Here is a 21,321-nt window from a genome sequence, read left to right as displayed (position 1 = left end):
CTTCCTGCTGCAGGGGATGGTGTCTGCCCATCACCCAGGCTGCCATGCGCTTCCTGTGTCTGGGGATGGTGCCTGTCCATCACCCAGGCTCCCCTGTGCTTACTGCTGCGTGGACAGTGCCTGTCCATCACTCAAGCTGCAGGCGATGATTCTTGTCCATCACCCAGGCTGCGCTGTGCAATGTCTGTCTATCACCCAGGCAGCACTGCACAGCGCTTTCCTGCTGCATGAGATAATGACTGTCCATTACCCTGGCTGGGCTGCGCTTCCTGCTGCTGGAGACAATGCCCAGGCAGCTGTGCTGCACTTCCTGCTGCAGGGGGGTGGTTCCTGTCCCACACCCAGGCTGCCCTGCACTTCATGTTGAGGGGGATTAGACCTGTCCTACGCCTAGTCTGTGCTTCCTGCTGCATGGGGTGGTGCATGTTCATCACCCAGGCTGCACTACACTTCCTGCTGCAGGGGACAGTGCCTCTCCATCACCCAGGCTGCACTGTGCTTCCTGCTGCAGGGGACAGTGCCTGTCCATCAACCAGGCTGCATTGCGCTTCCTGCTGCAGGGGACAGTGCCTGTCCATCACCCAGGCTGCACTGCACTTCCTGCTGCAGGGGACAGTGCCTGTCCATCACCCAGGCTGCACTGTGCTTCCTGCTGCAGGGGACAGTGCCTGTCCATCACCAGGCTGCACATTGCTTCCTGCTGCTGTGGACAGTGCCTCTCCATCACCCAGGCTGCAGGCTGCACTGTGCTTCCTGCTGCAGGTACAGTGCCTTTCCATCACCCAGGATCCACTGTGCTTCCTGCTGCAGGTACAGTGCCTGTCCATCACCCAGGCTGCACTGTGCTTCCTGCTGCAGGGGAGGGTGCCTGCCCATCAACCAGGCTGCACTGCGCTTCCTGCTGCAGAGGACAGTGCCTCTCCATCACCCAGGCTACACTTCCTGCTGCAGGGGACGGTGCATGTCCATCACCCAGGCTGCCCTATGCGTCCTGCTGCAGCGGAGGCTGTGCTGCACTTTCTGCTGCAGGAGACGGTGTCTGTCAATCATCCAGGCTGGGATTCCTGCTGCAGGGATAGTGCCTATCCATCACCCAGGCTTCCGTGTGCCTCCTGCTGCAGGGAATGATGCCTGTCAATCATCCAGTTTGCTCTTGCTGCTGCAGGGCACAGTGTCTGTCTAAAACCAAGGCTGCGCTTCCTGCTGCAGGGGACGGTGCCTGTCCATCACCCAGGCTGCCCTACGCTTCCTGTGGCTGGGGACAATGCCTGTCCATCACCCAGGCTGCCCTGCACTTTCTGCTGAGGGGGATTAGACTTATCCAACACCCAGGCTGTGCTTCCTGCTGCAGAGGACAGTGCCTGTCAATCACCCAGGCTGTGCTGCACTTCCTGCTGCAGTGAATGGTGCCTGTCAATCACCCAAGTTGTGCTACACTTCCTGCAGCCTGTGTTGCTAGTGTTGAGGGTAGGGCCGGGGGGAGTAGGTGGAAGGAAAAGTAACACCTGTAAGCTGCACCAGCTCAGGCCAGTTAGCAATGACACCTAAACAGCCAGCAATAAATGGGGCGTGGCTAAGCTGAGATAGCCCCATTGAATAATTCAGCAAATGGAAGATGTGGGCAGCCACTGTAGACAGGGAGCTCAGCCCCAACACTCAGGGCTGAAGAACACAAGGCACGTTTCGGAGCTCATGAGGGGTACAAATTAAGAGATAGAAAATACATCAGCATCTGTAAGGAGGCCTAGAAAGGACTTCCCAAGAGTATGCTCCTGCTGTTACTGGGGTGGCAGAGTGGGCTAAAGAACGGTGATGGATCAAACCCAGATCTGTTGACTGGGTGTGAGTGTTTGATTGGTTCTGATGCTCCGTCCATCACCACCCCCTTTTGTACCGCTTTGTTCGCCATAAGTTGGCAGGGTATGCTCAGACGTGAGTCCCTTGTTCACTTTGCCACTGGATTCAAGCAAGCCTGACTGAAGACGGCTGAAATGCCAGAAACCGGTCCTAGGAAGCTTGTTTCTGGTCCAGGGAAGGCATGGCTTGGCAGTTCGGGCTGGACTGTTCCTATGAGGCACAGGGTCAGACTGATTTGCATATGGCCATGTCTGAACTGGGGTGGCAGAGTGGGCTAAAGAACGGTGATGGATCAAACCCAGATCTGTTGACTGGGTGTGAGTGTTTGATTGGTTCTGATGCTCCGTCCATCACCACCCCCTTTTGTACCGCTTTGTTGGCCATAAGTTGGCAGGGTATGCTCAGACGCGAGTCCCTTGTTCACTTTGCCACTGGATTCAAGCAAGCCTGGCTGAAGACGGCTGAAATGCCAGAAACCGGTCCTAGGAAGCTTGTTTCTGGTCCAGGGAAGGCATGGCTTGGCAGTTCGGGCGGGACTGTTCCCATGATGCACAGGGTCAGACTGATTTGCATATGGCCATGTCTGAACTGGGGTGGCAGAGTGGGCTAAAGAACAGTGATGGATCAAACCCAGATCTGTTGACTGGGTGTGAGTGTTTGATTGGTTCTGATGCTCTGTCCATCACCACCCCCTTTTGTACCGCTTTGTTCGCCATAAGTTGGCAGGGTATGCTCAGACGTGAGTCCCTTGTTCACTTTGCCACTGGATTAAAGCAAGCCTGGCTGAAGACGGCTGAAATGCCAGAAACCGGTCCTAGGAAGCTTGTTTCCGGTCCAGGGAAGGCATGGCTTGGCAGTTCGGACAGGACTGTTCCCATGAGGCACAGGGTCAGACTGATTTGCATATGGCCATGTCTGAACTGGGGTGGCAGAGTGGGCTAAAGAACGGTGATGGATCAAACCCAGATCTGTTGACTGGGTGTGAGTGTTTGATTGGTTCTGATGCACCGTCCATCACCACCCCCTTTTGTACCGCTTTGTTCGCCATAAGTTGGCAGGGTATGCTCAGACGTGAGTCCCTTGTTCACTTTGCCACTGGATTCAAGCAAGCATGGCTGAAGACGGCTGAAATGCCAGAAACCGGTCCTAGGAAGCTTGTTTCCGGTCCAGGGAAGGCATGGCTTGGCAGTTTGGGCTGGACTGTTCCCATGAGGCACAGGGTCAGACTGATTTGCATATGGCCATGTCTGAACAGGGGTGGCAGAGTGGGCTAAAGAACGGTGATGGATCAAACCCAGATCTGTTGACTGGGTGTGAGTGTTTGATTGGTTCTGATGCTCCATCCATCACCACCCCCTTTTGTACCGCTTTGTTCGCCATAAGTTGTTTAACCTCTAAGAGCCAGAAGCCAAGCATAGGAGAGTTCACAATAGTACAGCGCCGAGACGCCTGCGGGCATTTGTTCGCGCTTTAAGAAATGCTAAAAATAAATAAATAAATAAATAAGTTGGCAGGGTATGCTCAGACGTGAGTCCCTTGTTCACTTTGCCACTGGATTCAAGCAAGCCTGGCTGAAAACGGCTGAAATGCGAGAAACCGGTCTTAGGAAGCTTGTTTACGGTCCAGGGAAGGCATGGCTTGGCAGTTCGGGCTGGACTGTTCCCATGAGGCACAGGGTCAGACTGATTTGCATATGACCATGTCTGAACTGGGGTGACAGAGTGGGCTAAAGAAAGGTGATGGATCAAACCCAGATCTGTTGACTGGGTGTGAGTGTTTGATTGGTTCTGATGCTCTGTCCACCACCACCCCCTTTTGTACCGCTTTGTTCACCATAAGTTGGCAGGGTATGCTCAGACGTGAGTCCCTTGTTCACTTTGCCACTGGATTCAAGCAAGCATGGCTGAAGAGGGCTGAAATGCCAGAAACCGGTCCTAGGAAGCTTGTTTCCAGTCCAGGGAAGGCATGGCTTGGCAGTTCGGGCTGGACTGTTCCCATGAGGCACAGGGTCAGACCGATTTGCATATGGCCATGTCTGAACTTGGGTGGCAGAGTGGGCTAAAGAACGGTGATGGATCAAACCCAGATCTGTTGACTGGGTGTGATCTTTGATTGGTTCTGATGCTCCATCCATCACCACCCCCTTTTGTACCGCTTTGTTCGCCATAAGTTGGCAGGGTATGCTCAGACGTGAGTCCCTTGTTCACTTTGCCACTGGATTCAAGCAAGCCTGGCTGAAGACGGCTGAAATGCCAGAAACCGGTCCTAGGAAGCTTGTTTCTGGTCCAGGGAAGGCATGGCTTGGCAGTTCGGGCTGGACTGTTCCCATGAGGCACAGGGTCAGACTGATTTGCATATGGCCATGTCTGAACTGGGGTGGCAGAGTGGGCTAAAGAACGGTGATGGATCAAACCCAGATCTGTTGACTGGGTGTGAGTGTTTGATTGGTTCTGATGCTCCGTCCATCACCACCCCCTTTTGTACCGCTTTGTTCGCCATAAGTTGGCAGGGTATGCTCAGACGTGAGTCACTTGTTCACTTTGCCACTGGATTCAAGCAAGCCTGGCTGAAGACGGCTGAAATGCCAGAAACCAGTCCTAGGAAGCTTGTTTCCGGTTCAGGGAAGGCATGGCTTGGCAGTTCGGGCTGGACTGTTCCCATGGGGCACAGGGTCAGACTGATTTGCATATGGCCATGTCTGGACTGGGGTGGCAGAGTGGGCTAAAGAACGGTGATGGATCAAACCCAGATCTGTTGACTGGGTGTGAGTGTTTGATTGGTTCTGATGCTCCGTCCATCACCACCCCCTTTTGTACCGCTTTGTTCGCCATAAGTTGGCAGGGTATGCTCAGACGTGAGTCCCTTGTTCACTTTGCCACGGGATTCAAGCAAGCCTGGCTGAAGACGGCTGAAATGCCAGAAACCGGTCCTAGGAAGCTTGTTTCCGGTCCAGGGAAGGCATGGCTTGGCAGTTCGGGCTGGACTGTTCCCATGAGGCACAGGGTCAGACTGATTTGCATATGGCCATGTCTGAACTGGGGTGGCAGAGTGGGCTAAAGAACGGTGATGGATCAAACCCAGATCTGTTGACTGGGTGTGAGTGTTTGGTTCTCATGCTCCGTCCATCACCACCCCCTTTTGTACCGCGTTAAACAGGGGGCAGGCATGCCCTGGAGCGAGTCCAACCACAGCAGCGATTCTCTGGCATCAACGATTGTACAAGTTTGGTTGAGGTCACAATAATGACTGGTGGACTCCTTCACTCTGAGGGGAATGCAGATTGGACCATGTGTGGCAGGAGCCCTTGGGCCCTTGATGAGGCGGGAGCTGTGGCACCTCAACGAGGGAGCATGTGATGCCTGGTGTGCAGGTGGGAACAAAGGTCAGAAGGTTAAAGAACAACAAGGTGTTCCATTGCATGTGAATTTACTGTCCTTGCGCTGCAATAGAAGCACTCTTTATCCAGGCGGACTGACACACCCAGTGGACAATCACTAAAAGTGAGTATGAAATAATGATCCAAAATGAGGATGACGCCATTATAAGCAATGACAGAAGAAGGCTGGCCCAGGCAGACCAATGGCTGAAGGTGGCTGGCCCAGGCAAACCAATGACAGAAGGAGGCTGGCCCAGGCAAACCATGGGCTGAAGAAGGCTGGCCCAGGCAAACCAATGACAGAAGAAGGCTGGCCCAGGAAAACCAATGACAGAAGAAGGCTGGCCCAGGAAAACCAATGGCAGAAGGCGGCTGGCCCAGGCAAACCATGGGCTGAAGAAGGCTGGCCCAGGCAAACCATGGGCTGAAGAAGGCTAGCCCAGGCACACCATGGGCTGAAGAAGGCTGGCAAAGGCAAACTATGGGCTGAAGATGGCTGGCCCAGAAAAACCAGTGGTACAAGAAGACTGACCCAGAAAAAACAGTGGTACAAGAAGACTGGCCCAGGCAAATCAATGGCAGGAGAAGGAGTGCCCTGGCAAACCAATGACAGAAGGAGGCTGGCCCAGGCAAACCTGTGGTAAAAGAAGGCTGACCCAGGCAAACCAATGGCCGAAGAAGACTGGCTTCGGCAAACCAATGGCAGAACAAGGCTGTCACATCCAAACCAATAGCAGAAGAAGCCTGGCCCAAGCAAACCAATGGCAGAAGAAGGCTGGCCAAGGTGAACCAATAGCAGAAGAAGGCTGGCCCAGGTGAACCAATGGCTAAAGGGGGCTGACTCAAACGTGCTCTTTGAGTTTATATCTGGGAATATCACAGGAAATATGGCAGACAGCTGAAAGTATTTGTAGCCAAACCTAGAAATACCATAATACTATTTTGGCTTGTTCATGGGCATTCACTGATTCAAAGTTTAGCCAAACTGCCATCGCTCGTTTTTCGTATTGACTCTTACGACCAGCTTGTAGCTGAGAGTAACTGTAAACAATAGAAGGAAAAGGTGTCATGCTACACAGAGGGGCATATGTACAAGCCCCTATCACCACCACAACGTCACTTTTTATGACGTTCCCGTGGCGATAGGGGCTTAGCCTTATTTACAAGGCAGAGTTAAGCCACTTAACGTGGCTTAACGCTGCCTTGTACATAAGGCCCCCTTTCACACTATACTTAGCTTTAATGGGGGGGCAGTGTGTATTGCAGTGGGCGTTCCACCGCAACACCCATTGTATTTGACGCTGCCCCCTATGTACAAGGGTGGTGTACATAGGAGGCAGCGCCAAAATTAAGACTAGGTAAACCCTGGTCTTAAGGTGGCGAAACGAGGAGAAATGCATTATTACTCCCCGTTTTTGCTTTTTCCATGTGTGCTGCTTTGTGCAGCACACGTGGAAAAAGTAAAATGCCATGGTTTGTTTATGTACAGGAAGGTGTCCCTTCCTGTACATAAACAAACCTTTAAAAAAAATGTAATTCTGTCACTTTCATGTGTGCTGCATGAAGCAGCACACATGAAAGTGACAGAATGGCATTTTAGGATTGTTTATGTGCAGGAATGGACACCTTATTACACATAAACAATCCTCCCCTGCACGAAGACACCCTTGCACTCTGGTGCAAGGGTGCCAGCCTTGGTGCTATGTTGCTAAACTTAGCGCCATCGCAGGGGGAAACGCGAGGCTGCACCACATTCTTGTAAATATGGTGCAACCCTGAGTTTCAGAAGTGGCAGAGTGCAGCGTTAAGCCAAGGAGGCTAGCGCCTTTCTCGGTCAATTCCAGAGTTTGACAGCCGGTCTGCAGGCGGTACAGTGACACTACAGGGCCAAATTCAAACTAGAAAGTATGTGATGAACTATTATTTGTGAAATTCCGTCCCCGGGTTTTCGTGAGCTGCATCATGGTTTATAAGGCCCCGGATCCAGAGTTTATAATTCCATTTTATTAAACAGATTTCACTACAAATAGTGCTGAGCCTGGTACCTACTTTTGCAGTGAGGACAAAGGCCGTTACCTTGGGAACCGAGGATTTGCTGCACATTTCATGTAGAGCATTAAAAGCTCTGAATAATTCTCAAGGATTTAAATAGGTGACTGTGTTTGAGGTTTTCCTTTTTTTATTTATTTATTTTTTTTATTTGATGTTCCATATGTACATATATACAAAAACAAAAAGAACATAGAATACAGTTGACTTTTCCAACGACAACTAAAGGAGAAGGAAGGAAAAAAAAACTAATCAGAAAGATAATCAATTAATGGTTGCCAAATAGCCACCCCAAATTTCTTTTTACGCGTTTTTTTCAGCAAATACATACTGATTTCTAGATTATAAAGATTAAATAATTTGGCCCGCCATAGATCAAAACTCGGGGCCTCGGGTTGTAACCAAGCAGTAGCAATAGAAAGTCGCGTTACAGCCGCAATAATGAACAAAAAAAATCGAAATTTACAAAGAGGTTGTCCCACAGATAAAACCCCATCGATCCCTAATAAATTCATACTTGAGGAAACAGAGATAGGCTTGCCTAATATGTAAAACAAAAAACTTTCAATTTGGTTAAAAAGAGGACGTAAAGAGGGGCAGGAAAAGAAAATGTGTACTATATCGGCATTGCCTTCTTGACAACGAAAACATTCCCCAGATTTTTAAGCTTGTAGGGGATTGCCCCATTTCATGATAACCGCAGGAGTGTGATATAAATTAAATACAGTTTTAAAGTGCTGGGCTTTTAACGAAGCAGAATAAAAAATCTTATGAGCAATACTGATAGAATCTTCGATATGGATAGAGGGTGATGAAGGCCAAGTCCTCCATTTCGCATTTGTTTTGTCGAGGTCATCTAATCTAGAATCCAATAATATGTGGTAGATGGAACCTATTCGTAATTGAGATCTTACAGCATCTATAATACGAATGGAAACAAGGTGAGAAGTGTGTTTCTGCAAGAAATCCTGAATCTGAAGACATTTAAAAAATTGGATGTTGACTAAATCAAATTTCTTTTTAAGTTCATCAAAAGAAAGACAAACACCCTCTGTAGAAACGAAAGCCCCTAGCCGTGTAATCTCTTTGGTGCGCCATTGGCGCACTATTGAGTCACAAAAAATTGGGGGTAACAAATGAGGTGCAGCAAGGGGAGTATAAACTGTGTATTTGGGAATATGAAACATCTTTTTAAGGCTTTTCCAAACAGAAAAAGCTGAGGCAATAATTTTAAAACGTGTGCGTTTGTAATAACTGCCATCAACTTCAATTTGCAAACAATTCTTAGCAAAACAACCAAGAGCCATCTGGTAGATAGTAGGGGCTTCTGCAGGATTACCAGCTTCTTCCCCTGTAAGAAGGATGCGCATCTCCAGGAGTAAACATGACATTTGATATAACGCGAAATCAGGGACAGCCCATCCACCACGAGCAAATGGTAGCGTCATCAAACGGGAGGCTCTTCGAATCTTTCCAGGAGCCCACAGGTATTTTTCACATACTGACTGAAGCTGCCGAATCTGAGGCTTTTTGACTAGTAAGGGGGCAGCACGAAAGAAATAAAGTACTCTTGGTAAAATAACCATTTTTAGCAGGTTGTATCTGCCCACAAGAGTAAGATGAAGACTCTGCCAAGAATCCAAGGTAGACTTAGTTTTATCCAAGATATCATTCCAGTTAACTGAGATCATGTCGTCCAAATTAGATCTAATCTTGATGCCAAGGTACACCACTTCCTCCACTACCCTAGGATTGGATGCTATGGTTGGATTCGTACAGAGGCATTGAGTCTTGGCAGTATTTAACTTATAACCAGAATATCTACCAAAGGAGTCGGCAAGCTGTTCGATAACCGGCAAGGCAGTATCAAGGTTGGAGGTAACCACAGTGATATCGTCCGCATAAGCAAAAACAATATAGGGCAAATTCTGAACAACAAAAGGGGGGATCTGGGTGTTTAGTTCCAGCATTTTCACAAAGGGATTAATATAAAACGCAAAAAGAAGAGGAGAGCAGGGACAACCCTGACGAGTCCCCCTACAGATCTGAACCACCTCTGATTTAATTCCCATTGCACATATCTTCGCAGTAGGAGCCCATTATCTCCCAGAGAAAACTCCATGCAACCCGGTCAAAAGCCTTCTCGGCGTCGAGCAGGACGAGACCCAAGGACCTGGACTCGACCTGCGCGACGTCGAGAAGAGCAACAACCTGGCCAACATGGTCAACTGTACCCCGGCCAGGAACAAACCCGTGCTGCTGCGATGAAACCAATCCAGCGACGAGCGGGGCCATTCGATTGGAAAGGAGTTTGGCATACAATTTACCGTCGCAATTAACCAGAGAGATGGGACGATAGGATCCCGGCTGGTCAACGATATGCGCTTCATCCCAAGAATGAGGTGGGGATCCCTGTCTAGCCGCCTCAAAAGTATTCAACATATCCTTTCGCAGTTCATGGACAAATACCCTATAAACCTCCATAGGGAGGGTCTCTGGCCCAGCAGCCTTGCCCGAAGGCCTTTTAATTAATGCCTGATCAATTTCCTCAGAAGTGAACGGCATATCCATTTCTCTACATCTACAGGATCCAGCTGTTCCCAAGTCAATACAGGTAGCCCTAGATCCAGAGGAAGGTCACCGATATTCGGTTGGCTATATAACTCAGAATAAAAGTGGTGAAACACCTTCATAATAGTCTTGGGATCGTAAACTAATGTACCTTGAGCATCATAGATAGCATTAATCTTTGAAGCCTGACTTTTGGCACGTATTCTTTGGGCTAAGAATCTCCCCGAGGATTCACCGAATTCATAGAGCCATCTCCGGTACAGATGATGTTTAAGTGCGATTTCCTGGGCCCATACAAGGTTGATATTAGCCCTGCACTGGGCAAACTTTGCTAGGCTTTCCTTAGGATCCACTACTGCCCGTAGCTGGGTAGCGAGGTCCAATTCAGCGTTCCGTAGATGAGAAAAAAGCTCTAGCATTTTTTGTTTAAGTGACTTTTGAACAGATATTCCATAGCTAAGAACCTCACCCCGAAAACAGGCCTTAAAAGCATCCCATACACCCGCGGGGGAGGCAGAGCCACGATTGGACAGAAAAAAGTTCTGAATCCATTTTTTCATATGACCCAAGAAAAGAGGATTATAAAGCAGTTTCCTGTCGAAGGAGAAGGCCTTAACACCTCTAGAAATAGCAACATTATGAAGGGAAATGACTAAGGGGGCATGGTCAGACAATAATCTCGAGAAGATTTGAATTTGAGTGCTAGGAGCCCAAGCAACAGGTACAAAAAAATAGTCTAAGCGAAATAGTTTACTATGAGGTGGAGAAAAAAAAGTATACCCAGGATCTTGCGGATGAATCATGTTCCAGACATCCGCCAGCCCATGATCGTCCATTAAGTTGTGAAGAGCTTGAAAAACTTTGGGTTTACGACCCTTATAGACATACGAGGAAGAGCAAGCCCAATCACCAGATAAATGAATATTCAGATCTCCACAGAGTATTAGTGGAGTGGGCCAAAGAGCAAGTTCCCCATTTAGATAATTAAAAATATCCGGTTTGTCTGAATTGGAGCCGTATATAGTACATAGAGTAAATCTTGTCTCCCCCACTAAACATTCAAGAATTGCCCACCGGCCATGGATATCTACCAAAGAACTCCCTGAGAGGACTAGAGAGGGTCGTGCTAAAATAGCCACCCCTCGCGTCGTATCAGATTGTTTAGAGGTAGTCAGTGTGGTATATCCCAGATCAGCTAATTTCTGCCTGTAAGACCAAGAAATATGCGTCTCCTGCATACAGATAATATCAGGATTAATAATATTTAATTCAGCCTGAATCTTCTTGCGCTTATCATAGTTATTGAGGCCACAGACATTATATGTACCTATACATATCCTCGTATCAGCCATAATCTAGCGTGTAATAAGTTACCAATAAATTTAAGCCTTTTCATTAAAAAAACTGATAAACAAAGACAGAAAGAAAATAAAAATCTGAAAGTGTACTATGGAACAAATTTTTTGTTTATATACCCCCCAGGGCCCTCCCCCTTCGACCACCCCCACCCCACATGGCCTCTCTTCGGGCCCCCACACCCTCCCTTTTCTAAGGCAATGGGATCTAGGTCCCTGTGATGGGAAACTGGTGATGCTCCCTGCTGTGCCGCCCCAGAAAAATCAACATAACATACAAAAAAAAAATGAAGACAACCTACGGAGAGAACCTATTTGTATGCCCAGCTTGTGCCATTCCTACTTCAAGAGCCAGCCTTAAGTGAATGTAAATATTCTTTGGCCTGAACTTCAAAAAAAAAAACTTATTCTGGCCCTGAAACACAATTTTTAACTTTGCGGGATTAAGAAGAAATGCTTGACCCCCCTTAGCTTGAAAGAGAGGTATTAGTTGGCGGAGCTGCCACCTCCGAGCAACTGTCTAATGGCAAAAGTCAGGCCTAACAAAAAAATTAACCCCTTTGGCAGATCTCTTCTGGTTAGGTCTAGCTAAATCATAGACGGCTTCTCGTGCAAGAAAATTATTTATAGAATTCAAAATAGCACGGGAGTAGGGAGTCTCTAGTCCAGGGCGAGCAGCTTGCGGTTTACTATGGAAGGGAAAACGGTGGGCTCTCTGAATAATGCCTTTTTGTGGTGTTAGGGGAGCGCTCAAATGGGGTAATCTAATTGTGCCTGGGGCCTTGAAAACACCTCACCGGAGCTGCCTGTGCCTTCCCTGGTCTTCTCTGTGCTACTAGCATCATTTGGATTTCAAGAGAACAATAAACTCTGCATAAAAGGAAGAAAAGCAGAACATACTCTAGTTTTTGGAACTCTTCGATGAGGCTGCTTTTCTGTCGTGGAGACATTCTGGCAAAAACAACTCCGTTGAGAAGTAACTGTAAAGACAAAATCAAGACAGAAGGCTGAGGGAATGAAACACAGGAGGAAATAAAATGCAGTGCTGTGGACTGTAGTTAAAGCTAGGGAACAACAGATCAATACAGATCCTGACTTTATTGATGGTCATGACGCTTGGTGTGAACTCACACATGTGACTTTATTTGCATTGTAATGTTTGTGAGATGGTTTCATGTGACGCCGAAAGTCAGTGTTGAATCTGTGGACTGAATCCCCTCAAAACAGTTTCAAGCAACAGTGAGAAACAAAGATTGAGGGGCATGTGTATGAACACATTTTCCTGTATACTCAGAACGGGTGAAATCCTTTGGTACATCTGCCCTAAGTGATTTTTTCGGGATCAGACAATTCAGTCATATAGCGTAGGCAGGGCCAGAATGCAGGTCTTCTGGCTACACACACAATTTACTCCCCTGTTCACACGCGAAGCTCAGAAAGTTATGACACTGCATGGCAGAGCTACCCCAGGGAATGGACACTGCATGGCAGAACTACCACAGGGAATGGACACTGCATGGCAGAACTACCACAGGGAATGGACACTGCATGGCAGAACTACCACAGGGAATGGACACCGCATGGCAGAGCTACCCCAGGGAAAGAACACTGACAGCAGAGCTACCCCAGGGAATGGACACTGCATGGCAGAAATACAACGGGGAATGGACACTGCACGGCAGAGCTACCACAGAGAATGTACACTGAACGGCAGAGCCACCACTAAGAATATACACTGGATAGCAGACTCACCCCAGGGAATGGACACTACACTGCAGAGCTACCCCAGGGAATGTACAATGCACAGCAGAGCTACCCCAGGGAATGGACAATGGACAGCAGAGATATCCCAGGGAATGGAAACTGCACAGCAGAGCTATCCCAGTGACTGGACACTGCATGACAGACCTACTCAGGGAATGTACACTACATGGCAGAGTTATCCCCGGGAATGTACACTTAATGGCAGATCTACCCTGGGAATGGACACTGCATGACAGTGCTACTCAGGGAATGTACACTGCATGGCAGAGCTATCCCAGGGAATGAACACTGCATGGCAGAGCTACCACAGGGAATGTACACTGGATGGCAGAGCCACCACAAAGAATCTACACTGGATGGCAGACTTACCCCTGGGAATGGACACTACACTGCAGAGCTACCCCAAGGAATGTACACTGCACATCAGAGATACCCCAGGGAATGGCCACTGTACAACAGAGATACCCCAGGGAATAGACACTGCGCAACAGAGCTATCACAGGGAATGTACACTGAACTTCAGAGATACCCCAGGGAATGGCCACTGTACAACAGAGATACCCCTGGGAATAGACACTGCACAACAGAGCTACCCCAGGGAATGGACACTGCACAACAGAGATACCCCAGGGAATGGACACTGCACAGCAGAGCTATCACAGGGAATGGCACTGCATGGCAGAGCTACCCAAGGGAATGGACACTGCACGGCAGAGCTACCACAGGGAATGTACACTGCATGGGAGAGGCACCACAGAGAATGGACACTGCACAGCAGAACTACCCCAGTGAATGCACACTGTATGCAGAACTACCCCAGTGAATTGACACTGCATGGCGGACCTACCCCAGGGAATGGCACTGCACAGCAGAGCTACCAAAGGGAATGGACACTGCATGGCAGAGCTACCACAGGGAATGTACACTGCATGGCAGAGCTACCACAGGGAATGCACACTGCATAGCATTGATACGCCAGGGAATGGACACTGCACAGCAGAGCTAACACAGGGAATGGACACTGGATGCAGAACTACCCCTGGGAATGGACACTGCATGGCAGAGATATCCCAGGGAATGTACCCTTTATGGCAGATCTATCCCAGGGAATGGACACTGCATGACAGAGCTATCCCAGGGAATGGACACTGCATGACAGTGCTACTCAGGGAATGTACACTGCATGGCAGAGGCACCACAGAGAATGGACACTGCACAGCAGATCTACCCCAGTGAATGCACACTGTACGCAGAACTACCCCAGAAAATGGTCACTGCACTGCAGACCTACCCCAGGGAATGGACACTGCATGGCAGAGATATCCCAGGGAATGTACACTTTATGGCAGATCTATCCCAGGGAATGGACACTGCATGGCAGAGCTATCCCAGGGAATGGACACTGCATGACAGTGCTACTCAGGGAATGTACACTGCATGGCAGAGGCACCACAGAGAATGGGCACTGCACAGCAGAACTACCCCAGTGAATGCACACTGTACGCAGAACTACCCCAGTGAATGTACACTGCATGGCAGAGCTATCCCAGGGAATGTACACATGATGGCAGATCTACCTCAGGAAATGGACACTGCATGGCAGAGCTATCCCAGGGAATGTACACTGAACGGCAGAGCCACCACAAGGAATATACACTGGATGGCAGACTTACCCCAGGGAATGGACACTGCACAGCAGATACACCCCAGGGAATGGTCACTGTATGACAGATCTATCCCAGGGAATGGACACTGCACAACAGAGCTACCCCAGGGAATGGACACTGCACGGCAGAGCTACCCAAGGGAATGGACACTGCACGGCAGAGCTACCACAGGGAATGTACACTGCATAGCAGAGGCACCACAGAGAATGGACACTGAACAGCAGAACTATCTCAGTGAATGCACACTGTATGCAGAACTACCCCAGGGAATAGATGCTGCACGGCAGACCTACCCCAGGGAATGGACACTGCATGGCAGATCTACCCCTGGGAATGGACACTGCACGGCAAAGCTACCCTAGGGATTTGACACTGCATAGCAGAGCTACCCCAGGGAATGGACATGAAATGGCCAAGCTATCCCAGTGAATGTACTCTGTCTGGCACAGCTAATCGCAGAGCCACCACAAGGAAGCTGTGTTTTAAATTGCACTTGTAGAACCAGACACTCAAGTGACAAGGCCCAATGATGACTCTATCCACCGAACCACACTGTGCGGAGATCACGTACAGCGCAGTTTGTGAACATGTTGTTGAGGGTCTCTGAGACAAAATGTCCAGAGACTCTGATATTGAGACTTATGCAGTTCATTCCCCCCTTTCTGATAAATAACCAGTACCTCTTGGAAACCGAACGGACCTCTGCCTCTTCCTCCCTCCACTTTATGATCTTTACTTTAATTTGCACCTTCAGAGTCTCCCGCCTGAAGTCCTCTGATACCAGACATACTTTACCCTCACTGTCGCTTCCATTGGTTATTGCTGGCTTATTTCAGAACACTACCAGGGACTGGCCGCAGCCTTTCCTAACCTCCATGCACCCCAACCCTCTGAGCATCTCTCAGATCACTGGGACCACATAATAGGCAATCTGACGATGGGGACGAGTAGTGGCTCAATAGCTTCTGGCTATCTGTCTTCACTTCCTACTTGGCTAACCTCATATTCTTTCTCCTGTTCTCCATTGAGGCAAAGTGACATCACATTAAAATTTACTTTTCAGTAACAGACCTGAATGATAGTGTATTTATTAATACATCTTTTTCACATTTCTCCACAGCTGCATGTTTTCTAATTTTAGAAACACAGATCTTCACAATGAAAAATGCATGATCTATTCCAAAAATCATTCTAAACAAAAGACACATCACTGTACTTTGCCATATATTCAACACTTACTTTTGGGAGCATGCTGTAGAAATGCTGCACCATGACCTGATAGGATTTCCCACTCATGGCAAAATAGAATTCACTCTCTGCATGTTTGGGGGTGGGTTTTTCATCCATCATGAGGAATATGTCCTGTTAACAAAGCAAGCTGTAGTTTCAAATCTATGAAGAGATATTTTTATATTTTGTTGAAACAAATCAGGTCCAACTATAAATTACCTTCACTCAGGCATTATATAGTCAAAAAGGATTTTCTCAACTCACTCGTCACTTCATTCACTCTCCCAGCTGCTTGTTTGGGAACTGCACATGCCTCAAACACCCATTTCTGTGATAAACTCAGCTGCACTTGCACCGATGGGAGGAATCCAGGTTTATTTCATAAAGCTTGTATCATACAGAGGGCTCACTCTGCAAAATTACTTCTGCACATAAATCTGTTTCAATACCATTATTTAGGATTGATCGACAGACTGAGGGCATATTTATCAAATAGGCACCCTGTGCAGCAAGCCACCTTGCTGAGCTGCAGGACAGGGAAAGGGCAGGACTGCACTGTATCTAACATTATACGGTGCATTACTGTCCCTTCACCCTGCGCTGGCGCACAATGTGCTGCTGACCACCACCACAGGCACCTACTAGTGCCATGGTTTAATGGTGCCTACATTGTAAGGAGGATTGTTTTTGTGCCAGAAGGGGCAGCTTCCTGCACAAAAACAAGCCTCTGAGGCATTTTCCTTTCTATGTGTGCTACAGAATATAGCACACAAAGAAACAGGAACTAACAAGGAGAAATACAGTTATTTTTCCTGGACATGTCTCACCTTGTTAGGTGTAGCAGTGTTAGCGCATTTCCAGGTCTAACACTTATGGTAAATCCGGGAATGCCCAAAATCCATGGGTGTTGCATGGGAACCCCCAGGTGCCACCCATGGAATGCCTCCCTGATGATTTGCACTGTGTTGTGTTACTCCAGATTTATCAAGCCACTCAGGACCACACAAGGTGATCTTGCGTAGCTTGATAAATCAAACTTCGTAGACGCATCACACTTGCAAGTGCGAGTGCAAGAGCAGCACAAGTACTGGAGAAATAAGGCCCTAAATGTGGTAAATTATTGGGTGTTCACAAATAGGGTGGGAAAATTTACCTAGAATTTCTAAACAAGAGAATACTTGCCTATTTTTGTTTACCCTGGGGTGCAGAATTAGGCTTACTCCATGAGTAAAAAGGCTCTAAGCCCAAACCGGTTGCTTTCAGGAGGACAGCCACTAGCCATACATTGAAGTTACCAACGAAATTTGCATGAATGTAATTATATTTCCAGGTTCCCCTGACGATGGGGTTTAAAACATCTTTCCCCTTGGAAGGCAGCTCTTGCTTGTAGCGTCCTTTACGCCCTTCAGCAGGCCGGTGCTACACACATGCTCCCTTGCTGTGGCACTTTTTTCAAGCACTTTCAGGGGCCAGGCAGTGTAATTAACTGAATGCACTTACCATTGGCTGTTTACCTTGACAGACTTCTGACAGTGGTGGACCTCATAAGCATTCCTCATACTGCTCCTTCCTCACTGATGGGAATGGTTCATCACTTACCAGTGGTCTTCATTACTCCTGGTCCTGTTGTCCTTGTCCCATTCATCATAAGTGAGGAGAACAAACCTCGCCAGACAGAAAAAAGAACAGAAGCATGCTAGCATTGCCCGTCCCGAAAAGGCTAGAGCCTATATGAGCAATGCTTCCCCAGCATTCCTCCTGAACTACCAAGCCACAAGATATGAAGACCGTCAGTCCGGAGGGGCATGATGAATGGGACGAGGACAACAGGGCCAGCAGCAATAAACATTACAGGTAAGTAATGAACCATTACCCACAGGTCCCCCTTGTCCTCGCCCCCTTGATCACACGTGAGGAATACAGAAGCAGCCTACCACGGCCTTCATATGTAATGGAAGAAATCAAAGAGAGACCACAAAGCAACTGCAGCACCCCACCGTGATTTATTCAACAGTGGAAGATTCACTCATTAAGAAACCAGGGAGTTCGATACCCCCATACCAAAGTTAACATCCTCATGTAACACATTCTGCAATCAGTAATTTTTACCAAAAGTATTGGTAGTTGCCCAGGTGTCAGCATGAAAAACTTTTGAAATGGAAACTCCTTTCAATTTAGCCCAGGTGGAATAAACTCCCCAGGTGGCCCTACCCTGAATCCCATCTTGGATAGGAGTCCCTGACAAAGAATAGGTCAAAGATAGCACCTGCTTGAGCCATACACTTATGAGGTAAGAGACCACCAGGTTGCAGCCCTCCAGATAGTTCTGGTACCCCATCACTGTCATGTAATCAGCCATGAGTTCCCTCCAGTTGGAAGAATGCCTGCTCTCCTGCAGAGACCACTACACCTGAAGACATCTGGAACCTAGAGTGGACCCCCATCCACAAGGACTGGCATGTGTTGTGAGAACCTGAAGGGACTCTGGCAGACGATCTACTCCCATGATCAGAGAATCAAAGTCCAACGCACCAACTCTTTTCTAATCTCCTCGGACACCTGGATCCTGACTTTGAAATTCTAAGAAATCGTATCCCAACAGGAATGTAGATGTGTCCCCAGTGGGTGGAAACTAAACCGGTCCCAAGGGTCCATAAAGACTGCAGTCACCATGTGTCCCTGCAGCCTCAACAATGGGGCACTGGAAGAGACTAGCTGCCCATCACCTGCAGGTTCAGTGACTTCAAAGTGGCCACCCTGGACTCCAGCAAAGTCCTTGCTGAGATAGGTGCGAAACCTGGCCCTTATGAAAGTCAAATTGGTTGTGGGTGTTTATGAGATAAAACCCATGTGCCTGGACTCGAGAGCACACTAAGGACCGCATTGATAGGAATTTGGCATAGGTCACTTTGCTGCACTTCCCTACATCAAACTGAAAGGGCAGGACTGCACCATATTTTTCCAGTATAGTGCATTCCTCTCCATTCCCCCTGCACTGGCATCGTTTCGCCAGTGAAGCACCAATGCACCAATGCAGGCACTCTTGCACAATGATTCAAGGGTGCCAGTGCTGTCAACTGGATTTTTAAGTGCAGGAAGCGAAGGAAGTCTATGTTGTTCCTCATTCTGCAGCACACAGAGAAAGAAGAATAAATTAGGAAAAATTATGTTTTTTTCTCATTATACCTCACCTCAGGAGGCGGAAGGTTTTGGCACATCCCCAGGTCTACATGTTCTTGCAAATCTGGGGAAGCGTCAAAAGCCATGGGTGTGGCAGGGGAACACCCACCCCAATGGCCATGGAATGCTCCCTAGTGTAAGGCAAGCAGTGAATTGTGCTGCCTTGTCTTACTCCATATCTATGAGGCCATTTAAAGCCACGCAAAGTGGCTTTGCGAGGCCTCATAGATATGGTTTCAAGGGTTGCCCTGCCGGAGATTCAAAAAAGTAAAACTACGGCGGCGCAAGGGGCTCATAAATATTCCACTAAGTCCAAATCTCCAAGCAACTGAATGTTTGGAAGGAGTAAGCAAGAGCCAGTCGTCCAAGTAGGGATAAATGCAGACCCCTTTAGATGAAGAGAGACAGTCAATGGAACTACCACCTTTGTAAAACTCTGGGTACTGACTTCAGCCCGAAGGGCAACACCCCGACCTGGAAGTGTCTCTCCCTGATGCAAAATCTCAGAAACCTCTGGTGATCCGGATGGTTCAGAAAATGGTAATAGGCGTCCTGGAGATCAATGTGAACGTGAGGTGACAACCAGCAGAATTATCCTCTGCAGAGTCTCTATATTGAAGGGCAGAGTGTGCACATACTTGTTGAGGACCTCCAGATTCAGCACTAGACACAATCCTCCTGTGGTCTTCTCTACAAGAAAGACAATTGAATAAAAGCCTTTTCCACCATCCTTCAGAGGAACTTCTATAATAGCCACCTCTGTAGAAGAGTCCTGATTCCTTGACTGAGTGCTTTCGCTTCACCTATTTGGCAACCTAAGGTGTCGGTTTCACCCTTGAGTTCACAAGTACAGAGACAAACTCTAGAATTTGAAGAACCCATTCATCAGAAGTAAATGCCTCCCACTCCACCTGAAAGTGCTGAACCTGCCTCCAACCGCATACCCCAGTCCACCCAGCACCCCGTCTGGACCTTTGATTTGGGTGGAACTTGGACTTCTTATCACCTCCTTTATGTGACTGGAATCTCCCTTGGCAATGTTGCATTTGCCTAAGATAAGGCTGGTGAAATGGAGATTTATGCTTCCGGAGCTATTTCTCTGGTGTCATTTGCTTCAAAGACAAAGAATGTTTCTTGTCCTTAAAGAGATTATAAATTTTCTCCTCTAACTCTTCACCAAATAGCTTTGTACCTTGTAAAGGCAAAACGAGAGGAAAAGCATCCTGGACCAAACCCATGCACCAGTCCTTGAGCACCAGATTGCTTTTAGTTGCAATGCAACACTACCGACAAGACTGTAGCTCACCCTACATCAAAGGCATTGGATTGGCTGACACTTCATGCATTCCACATGCTTCTCGATGCAATCCAGCAGCCATGAACAATCTGAGGAATCTTCCAGCGAGCAAAACAGCTGTTTTATGTCTGAAATCTGTGACTGGGTCACATAGGTTCCATAGATTTCTGCCCGAAGGACCAAGTGAGAACCTGAATACACCTTCCTTAATGGAGAATCAATCTTTTTATATGTTGAGTCCTTGATGATAGCTTCTTCCGTTAGAGAAGTTCTCCCCACCAAACATGGCACAAATGAATCAATAGGGATGAAATCTGGCAAGGGCTGCTGTATATCCTGTACGGGATAGTGTATGTCCCTAAAGTAAGGCAGAATAATTTTGTCTTGGTCCTTCCACTCGCGTTTTGCAACCTCCATAACGTTAGGATGGACTGGCAGGTCCACAGGTGCAGAACTCTGAAATTGTCTGAGCAGCAAACTGGAGAAAGTCTCTGGCATCTCCTCCTCCAGAAATCCCATATTGCTTGTCACATGGGATAGCAAATCAGGTAACAAGTCCTTCAAAATGTATTTCACTATATAATCCTCTGCACCAGGAACCTCATCATCTGAGTCAGAGGCAGCTGAAGCCGCCATCAGCTGTAGATCAGGCATTTGCCATTTATCAGGAGCAAGCTCCAATAAATTCTCCCTGACCAAAAATTTCCACTTCGCCCCCTCACTTTCTGTACACCATTGTGAAGGTGGGGGAGGCTGAAGAATCAGAGGAAGAGAACTACAACAAAGAAAGACCGCTATGTGGACTTTGCTCGAATGTAGATCAATTTATCCCTTTGTTTCTAAAGACGGCGAGAGAAATGACCACTGGCATATGGATGTACACTGGCTCTCATGCCCGCACAAGCACATACGGAAACTGGGAAGGAGCAATGTCGGCAACCTTCACCCCGTGGCAACCTCCAAGTCCAGCAGATA

General features: G+C 47.9%; 1 protein-coding gene across 1 annotated transcript in view; it reads right to left on the bottom strand.

Annotated features, from left to right (window-relative positions):
* Nucleotides 1-21,321, bottom strand: part of LOC146788637 (putative cation-transporting ATPase 13A5) — a 452,938-nt gene that overhangs the window by 161,506 nt on the left and 270,111 nt on the right. The window contains exons 20-21 of the mRNA XM_085635829.1: nucleotides 15,879-16,001; nucleotides 12,109-12,188 (exon numbers count right to left, since the gene is read on the bottom strand). Coding sequence (XP_085491955.1) covers nucleotides 12,109-12,188; nucleotides 15,879-16,001 — 203 coding nt within the window. The remainder of the gene's footprint in view (nucleotides 1-12,108; nucleotides 12,189-15,878; nucleotides 16,002-21,321) is intronic.

The sequence above is a fragment of the Triturus cristatus genome, chromosome 11 (assembly GCF_964204655.1).
Source record: "Triturus cristatus chromosome 11, aTriCri1.1, whole genome shotgun sequence".
Taxonomy (NCBI): domain Eukaryota; kingdom Metazoa; phylum Chordata; class Amphibia; order Caudata; family Salamandridae; genus Triturus; species Triturus cristatus.
This window is presented reverse-complemented; position numbering and strand designations above follow the sequence as displayed.